Source organism: Myxine glutinosa, chromosome 8 (genome assembly GCF_964187855.1).
Source record: "Myxine glutinosa chromosome 8, kmMyxGlut1.1, whole genome shotgun sequence".
Taxonomy (NCBI): domain Eukaryota; kingdom Metazoa; phylum Chordata; class Myxini; order Myxiniformes; family Myxinidae; genus Myxine; species Myxine glutinosa.
This window is the reverse complement of record NC_136268.1, coordinates 16,453,613-16,480,757: the sequence shown is the minus strand read 5'-3', so window position 1 is coordinate 16,480,757 and position 27,145 is coordinate 16,453,613. Positions and strand designations below refer to the sequence as shown.

General features: G+C 45.5%; 1 protein-coding gene across 3 annotated transcripts in view; it reads right to left on the bottom strand.

Moving 5' to 3' along the window:
* LOC144893224 (G1/S-specific cyclin-D2-like) overlaps positions 1–27,145 on the bottom strand; it is a 121,863-nt gene that overhangs the window by 90,152 nt on the left and 4,566 nt on the right. For all 3 annotated transcript variants that reach the window (XM_078782955.1, XM_078782956.1, XM_078782957.1), the window contains exon 2: positions 153–368. In XM_078782955.1, coding sequence (XP_078639081.1) covers positions 153–368 — 216 coding nt within the window. The remainder of the gene's footprint in view (positions 1–152; positions 369–27,145) is intronic.

Sequence of the window (27,145 nt, the reverse complement as noted above, 5' to 3'; positions counted from 1 at the left end):
CTGAAACAATTTTTTTTTAAAGTGCAGCAAATGAAAACTCTGAAAAAGGCCAAAGCCAGCTTGGCAAACTGAAAAGATATAATCGAGACCTATCTTCTCGTTCGGGTAATTGTATGCAAAGCATACTTTCCTCCCACCAGTGCACACCTCACCAGCAACTCTTTTATCTTTATAGAGTTGTCAGTGTAGACACAGAGCTTGTTCGCAGTGAGAGGACTCGAGTCACGTAGCTTTGAGGCGAGGAACATGCATGCAGCACCAAGCAGTTGTAGCCAGTTGCGGTTACTGGGAACTGCAGCCAGGAAGCGATCCAAGTAATTAATAGCCAGGGTAAAAACTTCCACCTCACAACACTCGTCTTCACAGACCTGAAGAAGCACAAGCAACTGTGTTATATTGGACAAATCAAGGCTCAGAGAGTGACCTATGATTGAGTCACAAGGGCAATATTAAAGCAATAAAGAATCAACACGAAACCTTCCTTTGGCAAACTGCTGATCAAAGCGCAACATGTCGCGCTCTAGCTCTCAGGCTCAGCTCTTTAACCCAAACAATATGTTATGCCGTAAGTACCCTGGAGGACGAAAAATAAAATAAAACTACATGCTTGGTGATTTTATTGAGAGATCCAACTTAAATGGTTACAACTTTTATGAATCATCAGATATGGTCAACAATTGTTCGATTAATGTCCTGTTGATAAATTAAGCTGTTTCGCTTTCTTATTTCCATGCATACGAGGCGCGCGCCTATTGGTTGCTTCGCTCATGGGTTTCATCAGAAGACAGCAAATTGGACTTCACAAACATATTGCAGGTGTATCTGTGAATCTCTGAGGATGTAAAATGAAGAGAAATACACAAAACATAGAGGCAATACCCCTGGCGCTCACCTGGTAGAATAAACAGTATACTGCACTGACTAAAGGTATTTTAAACAATATCAATGCTTGCTAGAAGAGAGGGCAGCATGTAGAATCATACAAACATAATCATGAGACTTGAAATAAACAAACAAAAAAATACCTATTTTGGGGGGCAACCCCTGCCCCTTCCCACCCCGTGTACCTCCTCAGACCCCAATTTTTGCAATGCCTTGAACAAACATTGGTACATCACGAATGATGAAAGTTATGGTAACGTTTCATCAAAATTGTGTGTGTAGGTTCTGAGAAAAAAGCAAATACCTATTTTGGGGGGCAAGCCCAAACGATTTCTTTAAACGTCAGGAACAAACTTTGGTACAACACCGGTGATTAAGATTGTGGTTAAGTTTAATCGGAATTGCATGTGTCGTTTCTGAGAAGAAAGCAAACAACGATAATGGGGGGCAACCCCCCAAAACCCCGTAGACCACCACATGGGCAGATTTTTTGAATGCCATGAACACATTTTGGCAAATATTTATTTTGGGGGGGGGGGGGGGCAACCTGGACCCAATTTTTTTTTTTTTTTTTTTTGTATACAACATCGAGGCTCGTGAAAGAGCTAACATTAATCACACAAAGAGTCAAACCGACACATAAAACACAAAATAAAGGGAGCGGTAGACAAGATGGGGAGACAGGGGGAAGGACACAAACACAACATTTGAGAGCAGGGACATCGAGAGAAATGTGGGAGGGGGAGGGCTTGCGGGGAGGTGGGAGTGGTATAAAACATATGGACACTGCAAGGACTTCCAGGAAAGAAGTTGGAATTTCAAAAAAAGTGTATCTGGGGTGAATTAGCGGAGGTAGAAAAGATCAAGGTTTTGGATGGGGAAAAATAAGAGATGGTGGTGAACAGCTGTTTTAAAGACCTGGAGGGAAGAGTGGGATTGAAGGGAGTGGGGGAGTTTGTTCCAGAGGCAGAAAAAGGGGAATGAAGGAGTGAAGGTGAGCAGAGAGCCTAGATTTTGGCAGTTTAACCATAAGAGGGTTGCTGGCAGATCTTGTGCGACCTGTAGGAATATTAGGGGGACAGAGCACAGAGAGAGCTGGGGGAGCAAGGCCGGAGAGGAGTTGGTAGAAGACAGAAAGACCACCAACCTGCCTGCGGTGAGTGAGTGAAAGGCCCTCGGAGTTAGCTTCATCGCAGGAGATTCCAATGATTCTGAAAGCTTTGGTTTCAACAGCGTGAAGCTGTGAATTTGACCCCCGGTTGATCCCCTTAGACCCCAACTTTCTTAATGCCATGAACAAACTTTAGTCACAACACAACAAATATCATTTGTGCCAAATTTGGTCGCAATCCCATCAGCGGTTTAGGAGAAGAAGTTTCAAGTGTTTACGGACTAAATATGCATTGTTTGTGGCACTTAGCTCAAATCGGCTGGTGTATCTCGTCAGGAATCATCAAGATTGTCTGAGGCCTTGGCATCTTTGCGCACGAAAACACGCTTGTTGGCGCAAAATATGCCTCACGCGCGGCCCGCTCACTCCTGGTTCCGCACACGAAGCGAACGACCTTGGTGTGCACCTCACTCTTCCAGCTGTGCCTGTCCTCACGATCTCAAACCGCAGTTCCTAGCCCGCAGCTTCTCCGCATGACCACGATGAAGATGTCGGAACCCGACTGCCCGCGATGAATCCTCCTTGCGCAAGAGAACAAAATGCGACCGTTCGCTATGGGATCCAGAACAAGAAGGACCAAGAGGACATCGATGCTGAGAGAGATAAAATGTCGATGCCGAGAGAGACAAAATGTCGATGCCGAGAGAGACAAAATGTCGATGCCAAGAGAGACAAAATGTCGATGCCGAGAGAGACAAAATGCCGATGCTGAGAGAGAGCTTTTCAGCGACCGTTCACCAACAAAGTCCGGACCCAAGAGACAAAATGTCCGCCACTCCAACTATTTTGAACTTGAGGCTCTGAAGTCATCCCATGATGTCTCCGTCTCCGCTCCTGTCAACGAGTCTCATCTTACCAGTGCTTGTACCAATCAAATCCCGGTCCAATCACTGCTCTTCACGGCATGGCTCATGGCCCTGCCTGTGCCTGTGCCTGTGCACTCCCCAACTCGGTGTTATCAGCAATAGTGCTTCATACCTGGTTTCCGGTTGGTTTTTAATTAGTGTGGTTAATGGGCGATTTCTTACTAGGTGGGTGTAGTGCGGTGTCATAAGGAACACAGGAAAAGCTTACAGAGGCAATTACATACAGGCGATTAATTACCCATAGTCCCTCACTAATTAACAAACCCCACCCCTCTCATGGGGACAAAGATACACTTACACGACATCCAGTCTGCACAAATTTCCGACTTGTTACATGGGGTTTCTTCTTCTTCACGACAGTAGGAGCACACTAATCTATACACTCTACCTGGCTCTAAGGTAATCATTGTCTACCCCTACAAATGTAACACAGCCCCCCCCCCCCTCCCCTTGGAACCGTAGCTCCTGCAAGGTTCATTGCAGGCACTATCATTCCAGTCTTAACACTTCTCGACTCGCACTTAATTAGCAAGTGAAAAAACATCAGGAGGGCTGTAGGAAGCAAGCCGTAGCCTACTTACCTATTCTCCTTAACGTTCTACCCCCTTAAGCAACAATTCACATTTGAAATATTTATAAAACTCGAAGTCCTTGCTCCTAATTTCCTGGGCAGGAAGAAAATCAAAACACACAAAAGCTACCTTATACACGAAACCTTAACCAAAAATGCAAAATTCAATAAAAATTCAAGAACATTTGAACAACTCCAGCTACACACCACGTCCCCCGGTGGATGCCACAATACCCAACGTTACCTACGGAGCCAACCCAATGCGCCCCAAATTTCCGTGGGCCCTGTCCTGGTGTTACAGGCGAGTGACATGGCTCGGTGGATTTCTCCCCCATCCATTCACACAAATCCCATAACCATCCACACACTTCAAAAATCATCAAAGCACGTATTTTACCCCCCTGCAGAACCATGGCATAGATGTCATAACACATGTGTGTGTGTTTCTACTGGGCAGCGGGGAGGTACCGCACAAGCAAGATGGAGGGGGCGCTTCAGGCTGTGGTGCCCGCAGTCCAAAAATAAGTCACCAGACTTATGACTTCTTCTTCATCCCCCCTTTATAACTCTTGGCCCGATGACAGCCAACCAGCTCCTTAAGCTGTCGTCCCGCCGGTGAAGTCTCCACACCAGGCTTACACGACTCAGGCTTTCACACAACCTCACGGGTCTCCACGGGTCTCCACATCACAGGGTGCCCAAACAGATCCCACCGCCGATGGACTCCCAATTTCCAGACACCACTGGCTGCCAGGGGCAATTACCGCAGAGGGGGCCGCAGTCACCGCTCCTCCAGAGCTTGATGCACACACCTGCGGACACACACACCTTCCCCACCCCCAAAACCCACAAAAACATTTCCTCCCCCGCTGCCTTTCAATTCTCACCCACATATTTCCATAAAAAATGTCACAAAAGGATGCCATGGACTGCTTACATGTGAAATGACATGGCCTAAAGCTTTTTGTCTCACTATCTGCCATGACCTTTCCTGGGAAAACCACATTTCCAAGCTGGCCTTCAAAGCCAGTCGCCGACTGGGCATTCTCTGTCATGCGAAGTCCTTCCTTGGCTCACCTGAGCTCCTCACCACATACAAGGCTTTCATCTGCAGCTCAATGAAATACTGCTCTCCCCTCTGGGCTGGTGTTCCTGCCTCACACCCAGCTCGGCTTCACACTGTTAAAACCAAAGCTTTCAGAATCATTGGAATCTCCCGTGATGAAGCTAACTCCGGGGGCCTTTCACTCACTCACTGCAGGCAGGTAGGTAGGTGGTCTTTCTGCCTTCTACCGACTCCTATCCGGCCTAGCTCACCCAACTCTATCTGTGCTCTGTCCCCCAAATATTCCCACAGGGCACACAAGATCTGCCAGCAACCGTCTTCTGATGAAATTGCCAAAATCAAGACTCTCTGCTCACCTTCACTCTTTCATTCCTCTCTACTCCCGCCTCTGGAACAAACTCCCTCACTTTCTTCAATCCCACTCCTCCCTCCATGTCTTTAAAACAGCTTCACCACTATCTCTTATCTTCCTCCATCCAAAACCTTGATCTTTTCTTACCCCATTAATTCACCCCAGATCCACGTTTTTGACATACCAACTTCTTTCCGGGAAGTCCCAGCAGTGTCCATGTGTTTTATACCTCTCCCACCCCTTCCCCCTTCCTATGCCTCTTCCCCCCAAGCCCTCTCCCTCCTCCCCCCAAGCCCCCTCCCTCCCACAGATCTCCCGATGTCCCTGTTCTCTGCTGTTGTACTTGTGGTGCTTCCCGCTCTCTCCCATCTTGTCTCCCGCTCCCTTTATTGTATGTTTTTGTGTCCAGTTTTTTTTTTGTGATTAATGTTATCTCTTACACGAGCCTTGTTCTTATATTTAAAAAAATAATTAAAAAACCCATTCACATTTGAAAAACACATTTCTACCACAAATCAATCTCCAACCTCACGACCACACAAAAACACAAAACCTTTACACAAAAACAAATGCCACCCACAAGACACTTTGTGGCACACATTCCAATCCCCTCACAGGCCATGCCATCATTCTCACCAGACTTTCACTCACTCACTGCAGGCAGGTAGGTGGTCTTTCTGCCTTCTACCGACTCCTATCCGGCCTTGCTCCCCCAGCTCTCTCTGTGCTCTGTCAACTCAATATTCCTTCAGGTCGCACAAGATCTGCCTGCAACCCTCTTATGGTTAAACTGCCAAAATCTAGGCTCTCTGCTCACATTCACTCTTTCATTCCCCTTTTCTCCCGCCTCTGGAACAAACTCCCCCAACTCCCTTCAATCCCACTCCTCCCTTCAGGTATTTAAAACAGCTGTTCACCACCATCTCTTATCTTCCCCCATCCAAAACCTTGATCTTTTCTACCCCCGCTAATTCACCCCAGATACACTTTTTTTTTGAAATTCCAAATTCTTTCATGGAAGTAATTGCAGTGTTCATATGTTTTATACCTCTCCCACCTCTCCCCAAGCCCTCCCCCTCCCACATTTCTCCCGATGTCCCTGCTCTCAAATGTGTTTGTGTCCTTCCCCCTCTCTCCCCATCTTGTCTACCGCTCCCCTTATTTTTTGTGTTTTCTGTGTCGGTTTGACTTTTTGTGTGATTAATGTTAGCTCTTTCACGATCCTCGATCTTGTATACGAAAAAAACCAAAAAAAACCCACTACTGAATCCCAAATTTGTCCCATGGGGCCAATCAATTTTCCAAATTTCCTTTTTTTTATCCGACTGTACTGGCAAGAATGTGGATCCGCCTCCTCCGGTGACCTTTATTACACTACTACATTTGGCTACGACAGCTCCGCCCCTCTACCGTGCAAGGACCATCGGGATAAGTGGACAGCCAGAACACCAACATGGCCAATTGTTACTGATTCGTCACTTGTGCCTTTGTTGTTATTATATAATTGTAGAATTTTTAGTTTCAGTTAATATTGTTGATAAGACCTCTGTGTGAAAAGGGGAGGACTTTAGTAAAACATAAAAATAACTGTGTGTGAAGGAAAAAGGAAAACGCGGCAAAAAAAACCGGAAGAGGAGGAGGGAAAAAAAATTGGCGGGGAAAAGGGACAGCACCGAGTTTCATCGAGGCTGCAAGCGGACTTCTCGATATTGATCATGAATGAATTGAGGCTTCCTCAATTGCCCGCGATATCGTCCCATATTGCGATTGCACTTAAACCTGCGACTCAGGTTTTGGTACCGAGCGTGAACTATTGTTGGCGGGAAAGCAAGCACCTCCATTACAGGCCGATATGCCATTTTTCCTCGAGGAGACCGTCTGCCTGGTGCTTCATGTTTTGTCATTGGGATTCACATATCGACCTTTTCGCGTTGATCGCTGTTGGTTTCCATATCGGCTTAATCGTTGGTGGACGTGAGGCGTGGATACTGGATAGCACTCACGTTTTGGCGGATCATTACCCCGCGCCACATCCTGCCCAACCTCTCACCTCGTAACTCCTCATCCACAGCCGCACCGATACCTGCCTAATGTTCTTGCCATTCTGCACGACTTTGACCTTCACCCAGCATGGGGATTCGTGCACTTACTTTGGGATTGTTACATTCCACTCACGTTTGGTGTATCGTGGGTTTATTGCTTTGAGGGCATTGGGGAATGATGGTACCATCATATGTATTGTTCATTTGATGCAAATGACATTTTCATTGTACTTTCTTTAATAGTGTTATTATTGTGTATGTAAGAGTTCTTAATACAATTACTTGTTTTGCTCTACAATTGCATTGGTGTGGTTTTACCATGGTTTATTAGAACACTCAAAATAACAAATCTTTCTGCCGAGTTCCCTCTCTCGACTCTGAGCCGGAGTTTGGGGTGGTAACACGTAACAGAAATTGGGGGCTCGTCCGGGATTGAATTCCTCAACATTCCCAAATTTGACAATTTTTGTGTGAAGGTTAACAGGCTTGCTAACTAAAAGTAACAATGGTGTTTGGCGTGGAAAATTTTGTGACATCCCCCAACGAGGCACAGTTCCAGGTGTTAAAAAGATCGGAACTTAGGACGTTGGCCAAATACTGTAACTTGGAGGTCCGAGTCAATATGAAGAAGACAGAGATTCAGACGTTGGTGGTAGAATATTTTGTGGGAGAGAGAAAATGGGAAGAGGTAGCATTGGATTGGTTACCAGAGGAAAAAGGAAATATGGAGCTCCAGAAAATGGAGATGCAACTGCAGAGCCAGGAAAGATTGAAAGAGAGGAGGCAGCAATTCGAGGAAAGGAAAGCAGAAAAGGAACGAGAACTTGAGACGAAAAGAGCAGAGGAAAGAGCAGAGGAAAAGAAAGCTGAAAGGGACTTAAATGAAGAGGAAATGGAGTATCAGAGGGAAATTAAACTCAAGGAACTTGAATCATTGGGAGGAAGGAGAGAAATATTGTTCTTGCCGGCTAGTTCATCAAACAAGTCAGAACTCTTGGGATATTGGTAGGCATGTAAGACTGGTTCCACCCTTTAATGAAAAGGAGGTAGGCAAGTTATTTTGACACTTTGAAAAGGTGGCTCAGATGTTAAAATGGCCTGTGGAGTCATGGACTAAGTTAGTACAAAGTGTTCTGGTGGGTAAAGCTCAATATACCTATTTGGCTTTACCGATTGACCAATGTGCAGATCATGAGACAGTTAAGAAAGCCATTCTCAAAGCTTATGAATTGGTCCCCGAAGCTTACCAACAAAAATTAAGGAATGCCAGGAAACGGGAGAATGAGACCCATGTGGAGTTTGCCAGAGAGAAGGAAACTATGTTTGATAGGTGGTGTGACTCGAAAGAGATTGGGGAAGACTTTAACCGTTTACGACAATTGATTTTGGTGGAAGAATTTAAACAGTGTGTGGACGTGGACATTAAAGTTAATTTGCATGAAAAAAGTACCTGAGTTGTATGAGGCAGCAACAGTGGCAGATGACTATGCCTTGACACACAGGATGGGGTTTCACAAACCTAACTTCCTGCCTAGAGGTAGCCAGAGGAGTTACATTAAATAAGGTTTGGAGAGCAAATTCTCATGGACGCGGCCCAGAGAGAAGTATCGGGAAAAAATCAGGCACCTCAAATTTTAGTGATCAAAAGACTGACTGTCCAAGGCAGACCTACTTTCCAGGGGGCCTGAGGCAGACCATGGGATTTTCCTCCGGGACTACTTGCGCTTTTTGCAAGAACCCTGGGCATTTGATGTCCCAATGTTATGCTCTGAAAAGGAGAAATCAGGATGGAAATCAGGCTAGTTCAACTCCGAATGCGATGGCCAGTGCGAGAAATCGTCCTTGGAGGACAGTGACTTGTGAAGGTCCCCGTGCCAAACTTACTGCATCAGAGAACGACCTTGTCCACGAGGGTTACAAACCTTTCATTTCCGAGGGGTTTGTGTCACTGGATGGGGACTTAACTAACCAGAGACCTGTTTGGGTATTGAGGGACACGGGAGCACATCAATCTTTGATGCTCGAGAGTATTTTTCTATTGTCTGAAAAAACTGCAACTGGGGCTAGTATCCATTTACAGGGGGTTGGTGGCTTAGTTAAAGCCCCTCTTCATGTGATCCATTTAAAGTCTGAGTTGGTGTCAGGACTGGTCACCGTAGGTTTACAAGCCACTCTTCCTGAGGAGGGAATTTCTTTCATTATCGGGAACGATTTGGCCGGTGGTCGAGTTTCAGGTAATCCGATGTTGCTTGAAAAGTGCAGTATGGAAAATAACAGCACAGTTAGAGCAGGAGATTCCGGGTATCTTTCCATCATGTGCAGTGACTCGTGCTATGGGTTGGAAGCGCTCTGAAAAGAATGAGAAGGAAGGTGATGTGGATTTGGGTTCCATAGATATTGGAGGAAAGGTTTGGGAGACACGGTAGGTAAGGGATTGACACCAAGGAACCTAATGATAAGGTTTCATTTGGACCAAGGGATAAAGGGGAGTGTTCGTCAGAGACATCTGGGAATGAGGCTGAACAAACGGTGCTTGTCCGAAAGAGACTTGTTGAAGAGCAACACAGAGATTCTGAACTCCGAAGTCTGATTGGTAAAGCCATTACAGAGGAAGAGGCTATGAAGGTACCTGTTGGTTACTTCATGAAAGGGGAAATACTTTTGAGAAGATGGAGACCACCGGAGGTACCAGCGAATGACAAGTGGAAAGTCTATAACCAAATTGTGGTGCCGCAACCATACCAGAAGGAGATATTGAGTTTGGCACATGAGACACCTTTGGCCGGGCACCTTGGAGTGAACAAGACATGTGAAATAATTCTGACACATTTTTTCTGGCCAGGATTGCGACGAGATGTGGCGGAATTCTGTAAATCGTGTCATTCTTGTCAGCTGGTGGGCAAAACTAATCAAAAAACCCCTTCAGCTCCTTTAAAACCAATTCCAGCTTTTGAAGAATCATTCAGCCGGGTCATTATTTACTGTGTAGGCCCTTTACCTAAAACTAAGGCTGGACATCAGTATATACTGACCATCATGTGCGCTTCCACTGGGTTCCCAGAAGCGGTGCCTCTTAAGAAAATTACTGCGACAGTTATTGCGAAGGCCTTGATTACATTTTTCACCCTGATTGGCCTACCTTAGGTCATCCAGTCTGATCAGGGTTCCAACTTCATGTCAAAGCTTTTTCAGCAAGTTGTACAGCTGATGGGAGTGAAGCAAGTGAGGTCAAGTACTTACCATCCCGAGAGCAAAGGGACCTTGGAAAGGTTTCACCAGACATTAAAGAACATCATCAGAACTTACTGCTTTGAATGTGACAAGGATTGGGGCGAGGGAATACCCTTATTGCTGTTTGCTACGAGGGAGTCTGTTCAGGAGTCATTGGGATTCAATCCTTTTGAACTCGTGTTTGAACACAGTTCGAGGACCGTTGAAACTGGTGAAGGAACAGTGGCTACAGGAGGGGTCGCAGTCAACTGTGTTAGAGTATGTGATAACTGTTAGGCACAGAATGGCTAAGGCCTGTGCAGTAGAGAGGAAACTTGAAAGTAGCACAGGACAAAATGAAAGTGAGACAGGACAAGACTTATCAGATCAGAAATTTCAGTCCCAAGGATCGAGTGCTAGTGTTTCTTCCAGTTCCAGGTCAGCCGCTACATGATAGGTATTTCAATCCATATGCCATCGGAAGGAGGGTCAATGAAACGTATTATGTGGTGACAACTCCCGACCGACGGAAAAAGCGGCAGCTGTGTCGCGTTAACCGACTTAAGAAATATTATGAGAGGAAGCCTGGGGAAAAAATGGCTACTGTCTCACCTGTTGTACCTGTAGTCGGTGTGCAAGATAATCCAGCGATTGAGGCCAGTGTGAAGTTCGACAGCATTGATGACCAGGCTTGCCCCAGATTGACGAACACTGAAGTGTTAAGGAACCTAAACCAGAAATTAGGTCATTTGACGAGGGAACAACAAGGACAATTATCCAACCTAATTTAGGAGTTTGCACATTTGTTCACAGATGTACCTGGTCGTACCGACCTGGTATATCATGATATTGATGTGGGGGAGGCCACTCCTGTGAAAACAACACCCCTACCAGATGAAACCCTGTTAAGATGGAATATCTCCAGCAGGAGGTTCATCCAGATTGAATTAATCTTGAGGATTCCTGTGCGTTGTCCGGGATTTTTGTTGCTTATGGGAATTGATCAGCCAAAGTTTTGAATTGTAGTTTTATGGGGGTGAGTATTACTTTTGGTTGTTAAAAATACTTTTTGTATGGAAAGAAAGTTTTCACCGTGTTCAAACTTTCTTCCTTGAAGGCGGGGAGTGTTACGGATTCATCACGTCCGCCTTTGTTGTTATTATATACTTGTATAATTTTTAGTTTCAGGTAATATTGTTGTTAAGATTGCTGTGTGAAAGGGAGAGGCCTTTAGTAAAAGAAAAATATAAATGTTTGTGGAGGAAAAAGGAAAACGCGGCAAAGAAACCAGAAGAGGAGGAAGAAAAAAATTGTCAGCGAAAAGAGACAGCCGTGAGTCGCATCGAGGCTGCGAGCGGACTTCTCGATATTGGCCGTGAATGAATTGAGGCTTCCCGTGAAAGGGATTTCCCGCGACATCGTCCCATGTTGCAATTTCAATTAAACCTGCATCTCAGGTTTTGGTACCGAGCGTGAACTATTGTTGGCGGGAAATCAAGCGCCTCCATTACAGGCAGATACGCCATTTTTCCTCGAGGAGGCCGTCCGCCTGGTGCTTCGTATTTTGTTGTTCGGATTCCCATATCGACCTCTTTGTGTTGATCGCCATTGGTTTCCATATCGGCTTAATCATTGGTGGACGTGAGGCGTGGATGGCACTCACGTTTTGTGGGATCGTTACCCCGCGCCGCCTTCTGCCCGACCTCTCACCTCGTAACTCCTCATCCACAGCCGTGCCGATACCTGCCTATTGTTCTTGCCGTTCTGCAGGTCTTTGATCTTCACCTAGTGTGGGGATTCGTGCACGGACTTTGGGATTGTTACATCCCACTCACGTTTGGCGTATCATGAGTTTATTGCTTTGAGAGCATTGGGGAATGATGGTAGCATCATATGTAATGTATTGTTCATGAGATGGCAGTGATATTTTCATGGTACTTTCTTTAAGAGTGTTATTATTGTGTATGTGAGAGTTCTTAATACAATTACTTATTTTGTTCTACACAATTGCATTGGTGTGGTTTTACCATGGTTTATTAGAACACTCAAAATAACAAATCTTTCAGCCGCGTTTCCTCTCGAGAATCTGAGGGGCACCGTAACCGGAATTTGGGGAGGTAACACGTAACACAATGAGTGTCCATAAGGGTGCGACCCACCATTCATCCTTCGGCCCCCTGCGAGGAACACGGCTCCACTAGCCCCAAGCTGGCCAATGTGGTGAGCACCTGCTGCCAACACAACCATTCCCAAGACCTCGGACCACGGGGCACAGACGCAGTGCATGGCACCTCTCACATCCCCCAGTCCACTCACATGCAGCCCCCAGTGCCCACCCACACTCGACCACTCCCAAGGTCTAGCCGACAGCCATGCTCCACCAGAACTCATCCCAGAAGACATGGTCCACACACCTCAGACACCCATAACACCATGTTGACCCACAGACTACCCAACTACATCTCCACAACCCCGCGTCCCAAATATTGGCACTGTCGCCCCCGTAGCCAATTTAAGGCTGTGTCCTACTACTCTATCCATTCTTATCCTAGCCTCCAACACTTTGGTCTAACACACCTGGATCAATAATGGTGCCACTGTGCAGTGTCCACCAGGACCACCATGGCCTCTTCACAAAATTCACCTTTAAATTTACTTATACCCCTCAGATTACCTGTGCCAATGTTTCCACATTTCACTATCTTCACCAAATAAGGGTGCTTCTCCATAAACCTGCCAGCCGAGCATGGCCCCGAATGCTCGGCTCGTTCCAAATTCCCGATTCAATCAATCCCGTGGCTCTCTTCCCAAAACCAAAGTCCACAAATCACAACAGATCATCTATGGAAGACCATGCTCTTACCATCACGTTCCACAGATGCTCCAATGGTTGTCTGGTGGGCTATATCATACCTGTCCATGTGAATCGATCCGCATCCATAGATCAGCACAGCATGGCAGGTCACCACATGCTGGCTGTCCCAGAATCTCAGGGAGAGGCTGTCAGGCCGCATGCCCGGGCAATCACCACATCAGGCCCATATTGGCAGTCCATGGTGCCGCCAGCAGAGCGCGGCCTACAACACCTCCCCCTAGCGGTCCTCATAATACACCATACCAGGTACCTGTGAGAAACTACCTCGGACCCCTGGCGGTCTTAAGCCCCACCAGGGTCCGGTGACCATGCTGGCCCGAGACACACGCTCGGGCGGCGCCCCGATGGACCAGGGACGCCACATTCCACCAAACTCCACGTGGGGCCCAGGTCCTACCATGCCACCCATGGCCGGACCTCACATCCAAATCTCCCCAGCACAGCCCCTCAGTTGGCTCGCATAACCCAATTTTGAAAGGGGCAATATTTCCCCGAGGCCGACCCCAATGACCTCTCCTGGTCCGAATTCCACAGCCCGGTAACCAATTCCCTCCAAAGCTGCTCCAAATTAATTTCCCATTTCAATTTCAATTTATTTTTAAAAATTTTGGCCTCGCGTGTCTAATAACCGCAGCTGCAGGTAACGACCCCTTCCTCAGGTTGTTCTGCCCCTCCCTGCAGCTGTTCCACATTATCTATGGGAACCAGCTTTTCCAAGGCTCTATCTCCCGGGTATTCAATTTCGGAGTCTCTGGTGCCCAAATGTTGTTCGTGGTGAGGGTCCCCTCGGTCACTTCAAACTCATCCTGGGGATATTCCACGGACCAACTCACCTGGTTCCCCAGACTCTCTTGGACTCAATCAATCCGTTGCATGATGGTACTGTCACAGGTGTCCAGCTGCTACGTCAAACCATTCACATTATCATCCCCAATCACTTCTAGCCCCAACAGGTCTTCATCTATACACACCCGGTCCGGTTCCGTTACACGGACCTCTAATATCCTTACACCCTGTTGCTCCGCACAACCGCCCCGGTCCTGCACAAATCCAAATTCCTGTCCCTCTTGGTGCATTGTGACATCCACACATGCATGATAACCATCCAGGTCTTTTCCAGCCAAACATTCCCCATTTAAATTTGAGTTTCCCCCATTTACCTCCAAACATTCCCCATTTACTTCCAAATCTGCCCTCTCCTGTGCTCCATGTCTGTCACCTTGGGTCTCACACTCTTCCATTCTCATTGTTAATTTCAACTGTTTAGAATAAAATTCTGTTGCCCATGGCTTCTGCTACTGTGCCCCACTTGCACACTTTTGTTCTTTCTTTAATTCACTTGTCCAACAATCAATTTTGTTTTCCAATCGTTCATTACGCTCATTCTGAGCATTAATTTTCTCACTCATTCTCCCAATTTTATTCGTTTGGGCATTCATACTACTGTGTTCAAAAAGTATCCGACCTTTATTTTTCATGCGTAAAAAAAAAGAAGCTAGGGAGGCGTTGATTGGTGCACGTATGTAGGCGATCCTAATGCACACGCGTGAATTTTTTCACACCTGCAGAAGCTGTCATTCGACGGCAGACCGCCGATGAGTGAGGAAATGTAAGTGAGCGCCATCGGATTTTCGTTTTTGACAAAATGACGGAAAAACTTGAACAACGCTACTGCATCAAATTTTGTGTAAAACTTGGCGATTCCCAAGTGGAAACGATCCGCAAGATTCAACACCGTTCATTCCATTATGAAGGAGGATTTGGGCTTCAGGAGAATCTCAGCGAAGTTCATACCAAAGCTGCTAACGATTGAGCAGAAGCAACTCCGTTTAGAGATCGCACAGGACATGCTGGAGACTGTGAACAGCGATCCCAGCTTCCTCAACACAGTGATCACTGGCGATGAGTCCTGGGTTTATGGGTACGACCCAGAAACCAAGTTGCAGTTTTGATGCAAGTTTGATGAAACACAAAATTTGATGCAGTAGCGTTGTTCAAGTTTTTCCATCATTTTGTCAAAAACGAAAATCCGCCGGCGCTCACTTACATTTCCTCACTCATCGGCGGTCTGCCGTCGAATGACAGCTTCTGCAGGTGTGAAAAAATTCACGCGTGTGCATTAGGATCGCCTACATACGTGCACCAATCAACGCCTCCCTAGCTTCTTTTTTCTTACGCACGAAAAATAAAGGTCGGATACTTTTTGAACACACTACGTATATCCCTTATATTATTTTCCAATCGTTCACTACCGGCATTCATATCCCCCCTCATTTCCATTAACAATTTGAACATGGCCTGGAGGTCCATCGGACCCGTTCCCATTGTTCCCAACTGCCTCAAAGTCATAGGAGAGGGGGTTGGACTATCGCCCGGGATGGAGAAGGTTTCAATCCTATCCTCTATTCCCTCTATCTCCAGCTCACTTCCATACTCATCTGAATTCCCGACTTGCTTCCGCCATCCGAGGTGAGAAAGCAGTTCTCCCTCGCGCGTATTTCACCTCAGACCAATTTTTTTTTTTTCATTGTTCAAAAATGCGATGTTGCGCTACACTCACCAATAAACTACAAAATTTGACACCCCGGTACTATGATAATTTCTTATTCCGAAAGCTGAGCACAATTTGCACTCAGAGGGTGTCGAACTCACAACCTTCAGACATCGAGTGTCCGTTGAGTCTGAATCCCAAACTCCTGACACCAGTTGTCCTGTGACAACCCTCTGGTTAACACCGCAGGGTGCCACGGATGACCAAACGAGCTCAACAATCCGAGGCGTTCAGTCAAAATATAGCAGAGAATACGTGGGGGGGGGGGGGGGGGGGGGGAAGCCGCAAGTGGGGCGGGGTGTTTGTGCAAGTGTGCTTCTGCAAGTGGGGCAGAAGCCGTAAGGGCTTACCTGCACGAGTCCACCCGACGGCCTGGACCCTGCAATAAACCAACTAAAACTGACACTGAATTAAAATGTACAAAAATACCGGATTTATGAAATAAAATACTGGTCACAAAATAATGCACGATAAAACTTAATTCATAAATGGAGCGCTCCCATACAGACCTGAATACAGACAAAGGGGAAAATAACTGGAAAGTGAATATGCGTTGTTTGTGGCACATAGCTCAAATCGCGCTGGTGTATCTCGTCAGGAATCGTCAAGATCATCTGAGGCCTTGGCGTCTTTGCGTGCAAAAACGCGCTCGTTGGCGCGAAGTAGGCCTCCCGCGTGGCCCACTCACTCTGGCTCCGCGCGTGAAACGAATGGCCTTGGCGTGCAGCTCGTTCTTCCAGCCGCGCCTGTCATCACGATCTCTGCACGTGAAACCGCAGTTTCTGGCCCGTCCTGGCCCGCAGCTCCTCCTCACTACCACTATGAAGATGTTGGAACCCGACCACCCACGATGAATCCTCCTTGCGCAAGAGAGCAAAATGCGACCATTAGCTATGGGATCCAGAATGAGATGGACCAAGAGGACGTCGATGCTGAGAGAGATAAAACGTCGATGCCGAGAGAGACAAAATGTCGATGCTGAGAGAGAGCTTTTCGGCACCGTTCACCAACAAAGTCCGGACCCATAAGACAAAATGTCCGCCGCTCCAAATATTTTGTACTTGAGGATCTGACGTCATCCCACCGACATCTCCGTCTCCACTCCTATCAGCGAGTCTCATCTTACTAGTGCTTGTGCCAATCAAATCCCAGTCCAATCACTGCTCTTCTGGGCGTGGCTCATGGCCCTGCCTGTGTGCTCACCAAGTCAGTGTTATCAGCGATAGTGCTCGATACCTGGTTTCCGGTTGGTTTTTAATTAGTGTGGTTAATGGCCGATTTCTTACTCGGTGGGTGTAGTGCGGTGTCATAAGGAACACAGGAAAAGTTTACAGAGGCAATTAAATACAGGGAATTTATTACCCATAATCACTTGCTAATTAACAAACCCCACCCCTCTCACGGGGACGAAGATACACTGACATGACATCCGGTCTGCACAAATTTCCTACTTATTACATGGGGTTTCTTCTTCTTCACGACAGTCGGAGTATACACTCCTGGCTCTAAGGTAATCATTGTCTACCCCCTACAAATGTAACAATACCTTAAAAGAAAATGCCAACATGTTAAACTGATCCAAACTACCTACACATAGAATTTGGGGGTTCTGGAAAGAAAGTCATGATACCTATGGCTCATTTTTAAGAAACCAGATTGAGATGATTGTACTGATAATAATAATGCATTCAGTGATAATGCTAAGTTGAAACAACTTCGGGTTTCTCTGGATGGAACATTTTACCCGTGAGATAGATTGGAAATTGATTGGGAAAAAAAATGATGAAGCGGTAGCCGACAAGTTTTTTTGTTTTTTTTGTGTACAAGATCAAGGCTTGTGAAAGAGCTAACATTAATCACACAAAAAGTCAAACCGACACATAAAACAAAATAAGGGGAGCGGTAGACAAGATGGGGACAGAGGGGGAAGGACACAAACACCACATTTGAGAGCAGGGACATCGAGAGAACTGTGGGAGGGAGAGGGCTTGGGGGGAGGTGGTAGAGGTATAAAACATATAGACACTGCGACTTCCAGGAAAGAAGTTGGAATTTCCAAAAAGTGTATCTGGGGTGAATTAGTGGGGGTAGAAAAGATCAAGGTTTTGGATGGGGGAAGATAAGAGATGGTGGTGAACAGATGTTTTAAAGACCTGGAGGGGGGAGTGGGATTGAAGGGAGTGGGGGAGTTTGTTCCAGCGGCGGGAGAAAAGGGGAATGAAAGAGTGAAGGTGAGCAGAGCACAGACAGAGCTGGGGGAGCAAGGCCGGAAAGGAGTCGGTAGAAGACAAAGACCACCAACCTGCCTGCGGTGAGTGAGTGAAAGGCCCTCGGAGTTAGCTTCATCACAGGAGATTCCAATGATTCTGAAAGCTTTGGTTTCAACAGCGTGAAGCCGAGCTAGGTGTGAGGCAGGAGCACCAGCCCAGAGGGGAGAACAGTATTCCATTGAGGTGCGGATGAAAGCTTGTATGTGGTGTGCCAAGGAAGGACTTCGCACGATGGATGATGCCCAGTCGGCGACTGGCTTTGGAGGCCAGCTTGGAAATGTGGTTTTCCCAGGAAATATCATGGCAGATAGTGAGACCCAAAAGCTTGAGCGACAATACTTCTTGGAGAGGATTGTTGAGAAAGTAGATGGGAGGCTTTTCCAGTCGGTCTTTTCGGAGAGACATAGTAAGAGTGGGAGATTTGTCAGGATTGAAAGACATGTTCCACTTGTTTGACAAGTCTGTGATTTTGTCCATGTCTGCAGAGAGTGAGGAGGCTGCAGACTGCCAATCTGAGGGATGAGGAATGGAGCGGCAGAGAGTGGAGTCATCAGCAAAGAAAAAGAGAGGATTCTCCAGAGAGTCGGAGATATCATTGATGAAGACCAGAAATAGCACAGGGCACAGAACACTACCTTGGGGAACTCCAGCCAGAACAGGCAGGGGAGATGAGAGAAATCCATTCAGGGCCACACGTTGCCTACGACCAGAGAGGAAGTCCGCAAGCCATGAGTGGATATTTCCATGGATACCATAGGAGGAGAGTTTGGTGAGCAGAGCTGGGTGCCAGACCATATCGAAGGCACATGATATGTCAGCTCTGATTGTTCTGGAGACAGCTCTGATTTCCTGTTTGGCATTGAGGACCTCCATCCATTGTTGAGACAGCAGAAGCAACGTGTCCAGAGTAGAATGACCTGGTCTGAATCCAAATTGATGATCAGAGATCAAGCAATTGGAGAAGACGAAGGATTTGATATCCGAAGCAATGATGGATTCCATGACTTTGCTGATAATTGGGAGCAGGCTGATTGGTCTGTCGTTGCAAGGATCTGATTTTGCACCTTTTTTGTGTAAAGCGGGAATGTTTGTTGATTTCCAAGATGCTGGCAGATGACCCTGAGCAAAAAAAGGGTGAAAAGAACAGAGAGAGGGTGAGATAGAGCAGCAGAGCAGGGTTTTAGGACCCGTGGGCTGATGCCGTCTGGTCCAGTTGCAGAATCAAAGTCGAGGTTTGACAAAAACTCCACCTTGTCAGGAGAGAAGGACACAGAGTCCAGGAGCAGATGGGTTTGATTGGGTAAGGTGGGAACAGAGAGAGATGGGTTTGGGACACATGATTTTGAGGCAAACACAGAGATGAGGCATTCGGCTTTGTCACGTGCGGTGTCAACTGTTTAGCCATTTGAGGTAAGGGAGGGGATGGAGGGGGAACAAACACCAGAAACGGATTTGACCAGACGCCACCAGGATTTGGAGGAAGGAGACAGGTTTGAGAGTTCAATCTTGAGTGTGGAGAGATAGTGCTTGCTGGCACTCCTGAGGGTAGACACACACTTGTTCCGAGCTTGGTGGAAGGAACTGAGATTGCCTTCAGTTGTATTTGCCTTCCAAGTGGCAAAGGCAAGTTGTTTCAGGGCAACTGCCTCACCACAAGATTCAGTGTACCATGAACGGGAAGAAGGGTAAGACAACTAAAGATGAGATGGGATAAATCTGTGCATGAGAGAGAGCAGTGTGCTTTGGAAGAATTCCCAGGAGGAATTGATGTCAGAGGCAGTGGAGATGGGAGGGGGACCAGTCCAGATGATTGATGGCTGCTTGCAGACCGTGCAAGTCAGCCTGAGTGAAATGCCAGACTCTTCGGCGCTGAGGAGGCTCTCTGACAATGGCCAGAGAGATGTCTAGTTTAACAAGCACATGATCAGAAGAACCGATTGGAGCAGAAGAAGAGCAGCAGACATTTGCAGGGAAGTTTGTCATAACCAAGTCTAGAAGAGAAGATACTCCATTGACTGAGATCTGAAGGCGGGAAATGGACAGATTGTGTCAGTCCCAATGTGTCGCAGAAGTCCTTTACTGAGGTGCCATGGCTGGTGAGAGAGGAACCCACACCCAGCCAGCTGGCATGAGGACACTTGAAGTCGCCACATATGAGGAAGAGAGAGTTTGAATGAATAGATAGAAGTTGGTCCATGTTGTCCGACCACGAAATGTAAATGGAGTCATCACTGTTTGGAGGACGATCCAGACCATATGAACCAAAGGTGGGAGCGGAGAGGAAGCCGTAGCCAGAGGTACTCCTGGGGGTGGGGTGGAGAGAGGGCAGTGCAAGGAGAGCGAGGAAGAGAGTTTTTGATAAAGATAGCCACCCCACCACCAGGACGAGGCTCAGGTCTATCATACCGGAGGAGGGAGTAACCAGGAAGAGATATTAAGGAATCGGAGACATCTTGAAGGAGGAAAGTTTCTGTTAAGCAGATCAAGTCTGGATTGTCAGAAGCAACCTGAATGGAGAGATCAATCAGGTTTGAGTGCAGGACCCGGATGTTTGAGGTCCATACCGTTAATGAGGAGAGAGGGGTGAGCATCGGGTGCAGGAGATGGTATGGTGGAGTCAGATGAAGGATGAGAGGAGGAGGTAGGGAGAGCATTGATAGTGTGTCAGAGATTACAGAAGAGTTACAAGAAAGGGAAGGATGAATAGGACGAAAAGTTTGATGGTGATGGGATGGGGCACAGTGAGGCGTTGTTTGAGTAGAAGAGGCAGAGGAAAGTTGAAGGTTGGGGGAGGTGGAGGTACGATATAGAAGGGAGACAAAGTGGGGAGGAGGCAGCTTTGAGGAGGAGGGGAGGGGGGAGAATTGGAGTTGGGATGGTAGGGGGGGAGATTTGAAGGGAAGGGGTTGGGGGCGAGATTTGGATGGGAGGGGCAAGGGGGGAGTTTAGAAAGTGGATGATTAATGAAAGACGAACATTTATAACAAATTGGGTTTATTGTGATTTTCAAGTTAGTGATCTGTTTAAGAACGATAGAGGAGGGGTGGAATGAATGTGAATTTAGAGCATGTCGTGAGGAAGAATTGCAAGAGATTGAATATTTTTTTGAAGTGGAATGAGTTGAAGAGGAAATTGAAAAAAGCCTTTTAAGTAGGAATAAAAACAGCGTGTTGTAATATACCACTGCAGGGGAAAGTTTAAACATATTTAAACAGAACCGTGAAGAACAGTCTTCCATTCACAAAAATACCAACGGGGAGAGGGCCGAGAGGGACAACCACAAGTCACGTGAACAGGGCAAAAGGTGGAAGGCAAGGAGATAATGGGGGCAGGGCGACAGCGCATGTGGACAGAAGCACACGATGGGACAACAGCACACGTGGAGAAAGGGAAATAAATGTTGTTGTTTTTTTTTGCTTGTTTTTTTGGGGGGTGGAGGCGTTTAAAACGTTCGACAAAGAGTAGATGTTCGGGGAAATTCGGGGGAGAAGGGAAAAATCTCTAAGAACCAAGCAAAAACAGCGAAGGAAGGAACAAATTTCGACGGGGGAAGCCTCGGGCTACAAGGCCGCACACGCGCGGCAAACAGAAAATATTAATTTATGAAAGATTAACACCTATAAACTTCCTAGGGACACACTATAGGTACACACACCGAAAGATAAATACAGTTTCGACAAAAATACAATTGTGAACAATTACTTAACTTCGAAAACGTGGAGAACGCGTACAGCTTCAAAAATCCGTGCCGTCGCCGCAAGATCTCGCAAGATCGTTTTACCAAAAGGTGTGTGAAAGTAACGGTAATAAAGATCCCATTTTGGATATGGTTGCATTTAAAAAACTTTGTACAATCTATGCAATTCACCTGAGTTCTCAAAAGGAAACTATAAAGTCTAATGGAGTGGGTACTTCCCTATACATTGAAAGAGGAGAGAGTGAATAAGTTGATACATATTGTTTGCTTTTGGGAGAAACAGAATTACAGATTAATACAGATAATGGTGTTCTGTCACATAACATGGTAAATATGTCACATAGATTTTTATCATAAATAAATGAGTAGTAAAGAACCAACTCGGGTATATCAAATCGATCTTAATAAACTATTATCTTGTATTCAAAATCAAAAGCCTTGTATTATTAATGTTAATACAATCAAAGAAAAGGAGCAGTAAGAATTGATGCTTTGCTCACAAGAGAGCAGGTGAAAACACTAAATGACACTGGATCACTAAAAATTAAAATGACAAAACCTATGTTGAAGAAATATTCAACAAGGGAAACAAGTGGAGGATTTCTTCCATTTCTAATTCCTTTATTTGCTGGTTTAAGTGCAGCGGGAGCATTGACGGGTGGTATTTCAGCAGCGGTAAAAACTGCTAATTAAAGGAAGCCTCAAATGAACCACCTTCAGAGGCCATTTTCCCCCGCAGAACAGGGGTTGGCCTTTTTCGGGCACCGTGGTCCCCTTTTTGAAGCAATGTTTTTACGGCCGGATGTGCTTCCTGCCGCCAACCCTGTTGGTCGCCTCTTGCGACACACAAGGAATTACCAGTGAACTGGTACTCAATTTGCCGACCTCGGAAGGATGACAGGCTGAGTCAACCCCCCTGACGTTAATTCAGCAATCGACCGGGATTCAAACCGAGGATCCTAGGATCCCAAGCCGACACCCTAACCGCTAAACCAACACCAGTCTAAAGGAAGGCTCAAATGCAGACTCAAAAAGAGTTGGAAATACATAACAGGAAGTTGGAGAAACAAATTAGTGGAAGTGGTGTAATTGTAGATTTTGCTGAAAAGCTTGAAAGCCTACCTGATAAAGCAAGATTGTAAGTTGGAGATATGCTTTCTTCTATCACACAGGCAGGTGTAAAACTAACTAAAAGGGGTACTGGATTATATCTTTCTCATAAATAAATGGATAAATGGTTTAAACAATTTGGAAAGAATACAACATCAAATATAGAACTTGCTAAGTATGGTAAAAAACTTAAAATTGATAATGTGGTTATTTGTATGAGAGATGAATTAACAAAGTTGTCTGAAAATATAAAGATTATTGTTATGAATGTAGAAGATAATAATGGGAAAGGTTCTCATTGTGTTTGTATTCATAAGTCAGGAAAATTATATTTTGATAGATATGGTATTTCACCACCTCTTGAATTAATAAAATTCTTACAGAATGGTGTTTATCAAACATTTCAAGTACAACACATTAATTCCAAATGTTGTGGTCAATTATGTTTTTATGTATTATTTCAACTAAACAATAATCAGAATTTTATGATGTCATTTTTAATCTAATACAAATGACCTATGTTGGAAAAGATGGTTCTATTTTTGGAGTATCCCAAGAGGTGGATATCGATTTATCAAATAACTAGCAGAAGTACCCGGCATTGCCGGGCGGGGGAGGGGAGGGGGGAAGGGAAGGGAAGGGGAACGGGGGGGGGGAAAGGAGAGGAGAGGGGGGGGGGAGGGGGGTGGGGGGATGGGGAGGGATGGGGGGAGGGGGAGGGGGGAAGGGAAAGGGGAGGGGGAAGGGTTAGGGGGGGAATGGGTAGGGGGGAAAGGGAGGGGAGGGGAGGGGGGGAGGGGGAAGGGGAGGGTAGGAAGGGGAGGGCCAGTCAACAATGACGTTGCAGTTCTCATGGTAGGAGAGCAGCACAACAATCGCGACATCGTCCAGCATCTTCGCAACAACAGCACGAAGCAGATTTTGGAGACTCACCGATCCTGTGACGCCCTCCAGTACCGGCGTTGCCGGGCGGGGGAAGGGAGACCCGTACATTCCCAACCCGTACATTCGCCCTCTCAACTCAAGCTCACTCGGACAAAAGCCTCGCACAAATTCCACCGTGAAGGCCCAATGGCCATGTCTATGCCACAAACCAAGTACGTGAGCGAGTCGGGCGCACTGAATTGAAAATATATAGAACGCTCATACTCCGTGAAAAGTGAAGCCGCCGTGTCGCCATCTTGGTTAGCACGACTCGACCAACTCACTTCGCGGATCTCGTTTGTTTTGAACGTGTCCCAGATTTTAAAAGCCAGACAACTGTTAAAATGCCATTTTGTGCGGCAATAAACTGCTCCAATCGGTTACGGAAGGGTTATGGAAAGACATTTCACAGCTGTTTCAAAGACGTTTAATTCATATTGCACAAAATCGACACAAAACACGATCGTGCAAAAGGTGAAAAAACGCAATCGCTTTTCGCTCTGAATTATGTGCAAACGCGTGACGGAAATCACCATCGCCCAGCATCGAGTGCCAACCATGATGGCGCCCGGTAGCTGCATCTCCACCTATGTGGTGTGAATGGCAATGGTCATTCTATATATTTTCAGTTCAATGGTCTGGCGGCGGGGATGGAACATCACGTGATCGCTCTGAGCGAATCACCGAGCTGCTCTGGCACCGGCTGAGATTCCGTGTATAATGTTCCTCGCTGAAATGCGCTGAGGTAAATATGAATTAAAAAATATGGATCTCGTCAAATATTTTGAGGTAGGCCATGTCCTTCCCAGCCTCAATGGCCATGTCTATGCCAAATATCAAGCACGTGAGGCTCTCCGTTTAGGAGTCTATCGGTAACATTACATACACACACACAAACTGTGTTTTATATATATAGATTATACAAAGGCACAGGCTGAACGACAAAATATTAATATGCAAAATACATATAAATCAATCAATTATCCAAGCCCCACAGATGCCAATGACTTAGTTAGATGAAATGATTTATCACAACATACAGTATATATATCTTTAAACAAAACAGCCCATTTTGTTAAACAAGTCGAATTTACAACCATAACACCTGATTCTACAAACCATACACCTTTCCTTATTGAATTTAACTATCTACTTACAACTGAACTTCATAAAGAAGGACATGTAGTGAATATGAGAATCAATAAATGGGGTCTGATATGTATGATTTAGGGTATACAGTGAAACCCCGATTTTACGCGCCCCGATTTAACGCGAATTCGGATATAACGCGATCGGTCATTGGGCCTTTTTTTTTTTTTGCTCTTTCCGGAACTTATTCCGAAAATGGAACAAACTGCTAGAAAAAGAAAATATTTTTCTGTGAAAGATAAGCTTCATGCACTTGACGCGATCAAGACGAAAAGTCAAACTCAAGTTGCACGAGACCTCGGGATACCGGAATCAACACTTCGTGGCTGGAAATCTCGAGAAGAAGGGTTACGTGCGTCACTTTGCAAAGTTGAAGAAGAAGCAGGACTAAAAGCCAAACGCCTGAAGACAGCCAAAGATGTCAGCCTCGATGACTCCCTGTACGAGTGGTTTGTTCAAGCTCGCTCAGAAGGCCTTCCAATGTCTGAATGGAGCAGAGAAGAGCTACACCAGTGACACTCTGCCGACGACCAATGCCCAACATATGAGCACATGACCGAGTTGTTATGACGCCGAGATCATCCGTAACAACGATAGCACCGGGGGAGGCAAGTGTACCGGTTCTCGAGCCACAAGAAGATGATAATGAAGAGCCTCCACCCCCACCCACAAAAGTGTCTGAAGCCATTGAACACCTCGAGGCTAGCCTCCGTTGGCTGGAGACCCAGGAGGTGGACCACATAAAAATCCTCCAACTCAGAAGCATTCTATATTTCGCTCGCAGCCAGCGACATGCTACGTTCAAGCAAGGAACACTCAATCACTTTTTAAAGAAATAATCTGTAAATGATGATTGCTAATATTCACGAATGTTTTTATTTGTTGTTTTAGGATGTTTTAGGATATTAGGGTAACATTGGGTCAGTTTCAACGCTGATTTTCTTGAACCCCGATTTAGCGCGACCCCGCTTTTTTCGCGATGACATTTCATGGACCTCAACGATCGCGTTATAACGGGGCCACACTGTAATTGGTCCTTTCCAATAAACTTATAAGACCTACATGATTTTAATCAGTCTCGTAAAGAAGAATATTATCCGCTTGGTGGGGATAATGAGATATGTGGAAGCACAATTAGCAAACAACAAATACATGATTTCAAGAATAGAAAATTATATGATAGCAACGAGATAGTTCATATGACAAAGAAGGAAGGAAATCAGATAAATATACAAAGCCAATGAATACAAACCGATTTAACAACAGGAAGATGGGGTGGTATTACTTGTCATCATATTAATCTCTCCTGTCTTTCAGAAACATGAATTTTTTAATACATAAATGGCAGGTAGAAGACTACAAGAGAATTATAATTTTTGTATTCAAGGATACTTACAAGAAAAGGGTGTTAGATATTACATTCCTTATGAATTAGAACATAGACATGGAAATTTTGTAATTAAGGACTGGCCTTATAGTGAATGAATGAAAATGGTATTCATGGCCTTATAGTGATATTGATAAACCCTCAAATAAAGATTGGATTAAAATATTAAATAAAAATCAACTTATAAAAGTTATGAAATATAAAACTCTTTTAGAAATCATCAACAAATCTTATTGATATCCTATTATGAGAAAACGAATTACAGATACAAGAATATCTCAAAATCCAGATGAATATATGGCTAATATTCTATGGGGAGATGGTTCAAGGGTAGTAAGGGATGAGGAAGAAGTTGAAGAAGAGAGGGAAGAGAGAGAAAGAAGAGAGAGGGAGGAAAGGGAGAAAAGAGAGAAGGAGGAAAGGGAGAGGAGGAAAAATATAAAAATATGGAAACCAGTGAGATTAATAAAAGATTGGAGGTATTACAGAAAATAAATCAAACTCAACGCACTGAGGAAGATAAAGTCTAATGAAAATATTATTTTCAAGAAAAACTCCAATTTCGGGGAGAAGGTTTAAACGAGAAAGTGGAGATAATGAAGAAGAAAAAGATTATGTAGTTGATGATGTTGGTGTTATTGACTAAAGTTAAAGTTTTACATAGTTTTTTTCCCGATTAATTTCGCAACAATATTTTGGGTGGGTAATCCTACGACCCCCTGGAGTAAAATAGGCTATATTGTTTTTCCAATTTTTCCAAGTTTTCCAATTTTCCAGTTTTTCCAAACACGATGGAATAATATTTACCGATATGAACAGTGATGTGGCTTTTGTTGAAATTCTACAAATACTGTTTATTCTTCGTACCAGGAGAGAGTAGATCGACTCCTGATGAACTCTTCCTATATAAACGTGCGGCTCCGAATTAACATGGCAGCGTGTGCAAAGCGACTGAGAAACAGGTGTAGCGGCCGCTTCCGTGTTACAGATTCGGCGTGCACCCTTCACACATAAACGTGCGA